The 1735-nt window shown below is 52.5% G+C and overlaps 1 protein-coding gene across 1 annotated transcript; it reads left to right on the forward strand.

Moving 5' to 3' along the window:
- The first annotated feature begins 231 nt into the window (after positions 1 to 231).
- Positions 232 to 1272, forward strand: LOC119363187. Its single transcript, XM_037628497.1, has one exon. It carries the CDS (start codon positions 324 to 326, stop codon positions 918 to 920), a length of 597 nt encoding a protein of 198 aa, XP_037484394.1. The 5' UTR covers positions 232 to 323; the 3' UTR covers positions 921 to 1272.
- Positions 1273 to 1735: the final 463 nt, after the last annotated feature.

Genomic DNA, 1735 nt, shown 5'->3' on the forward strand with positions numbered 1-1735 from the left:
GCCCAAATAGGCCCAAAACATCCCACCAAACAGCTGGTGGGCTAAACATGTCGGTGGGCCGGCCTGTTTCCTTGTTGTGCCGTGCCTGGGCCAGGAAGCGCAGTACGAGTGCCGGGCAGCATGGCCCGTATATCAGGAATGCCGCCTGGTGGGCCGTGCTGGCCTGCCAGGTCTGTGTGAAACGGTAATTTTGGCCTATGTAAGCATATGCTCGCACGGTCAGTACTCAGTCGGTCACACCGACCAGCCGACAGCCCCTACCCGATCCCCAAACCCACCCACCGCGTCCATCCTACTACACCTCCGAACCAAGGAACCAAGCCATGGATCATGGTGATGCTGCCACCGGCAGCGGCAGCCGCAGCGGTGCGGGAACGAGCATCCAGGTCACGGCTCTGGACGGCATCGTGAACGTGAACTCTCTCTTCACCCTCGCCGCGTTCCTCGGCTTGGCGTGGCGTCCCTCCTCCGACGGGCCCGGCCTCGCCGACGGCGCCGACCACCTGGGCGCCTGCGCCGCCGGGGACCGCATCGAGTCTGACCTCGTCTCCTTTCACGTCCTCGCCTTCGCCTGTTTCCTCTTCTCCAGCCTCGTCGCGCTCTGCCTCAAGCAGATCGTCCGCACCTTCCCCCACTACCGCCGCGCCTCCTCCTCCGCCGCCGGAGCCGCCGTCAGCTGGACGGTGAAGATCAACCGGGCAGCGCTCCGGGTCGGGATCTTGGCGTCCGCGGTGGGATCCGTGTGCGGGTGCGGGTTCCTGACGATGGCCCTCGTCAACGTGGTGCAGGTGAAGCTCGGCCGGCTCGGCTGCGGCGCCGGCGGCTCCGCGGCATGGGGCGCCGTCATCCCGCTCGTCACGCTCGTGCCTTCCGCCATGCTGATCTACATTGGCATCGTCTTCTACGCCTTCACCCGCTAGCTGTAGCCGGATCCAGTAACTCCACTTAATGCTTCGTTTGCATTTTCTTATGCTTAGATTATGCGTCTGTCAGTCTGTGTGATCCCTGATGAGATGCAGTAAGATTGCAGCTGAGTTAGATTATGCAGTAAGATGCGTCTGTGTACGTGTATCAGTGTGTCTATGCTTGTGTTCTTGGTGTTCTTTAGCTGTACCTTGACTGACTTTTTTTAGCAACTACAGTTTGTAGTGATTTGCAAGTTGGTAACGTTGTATGCAAAGTCCAATCTAACACAAACTGCTGGCTGAATTTGTTGCCTGGTCTTCATCTCTAATTAGATCCACTAGAGCTGGAATGTTTTTCTCTGCCAAACCAGGTTTCTTTAACACAAACTTGGCAAGCTTAGCATAGAGGTAGTTGTCATTCACAATTTTGGCCAGCTCAGGAAAATGTCATCCATACCACTCGTTGCATTACATTGTTATATGGTTATAAACAACAATCTGTACAACCAGAAAATATAAGGTTCACATTCAGTTAAAGGGAGCTATGCACATATTGGCCAGCAATTCACGAGGGTCAACGGTCAAGACTTGATAAAAATCATTTAGAATCCATGCAACAATTTCAACTCATGCCCTAAGAGATTAGTTTACTCTTTTTTCTTTAGCTGGAGGCATGGAGCTTTTGCTCTTGCAATATATGAATATAACAAGAACAGATATAAAGAGGTCAAACATGTTTAAGAGCTTAGGAATAGTAATACTCCTAACATTTATCTTTAGCTATAGAACTTATTATAGATATATTTTTAGTTCAACATGTTACACTGAAG

Source organism: Triticum dicoccoides, chromosome 2B (genome assembly GCF_002162155.2).
Source record: "Triticum dicoccoides isolate Atlit2015 ecotype Zavitan chromosome 2B, WEW_v2.0, whole genome shotgun sequence".
Lineage (NCBI taxonomy): Eukaryota > Viridiplantae > Streptophyta > Magnoliopsida > Poales > Poaceae > Triticum > Triticum dicoccoides.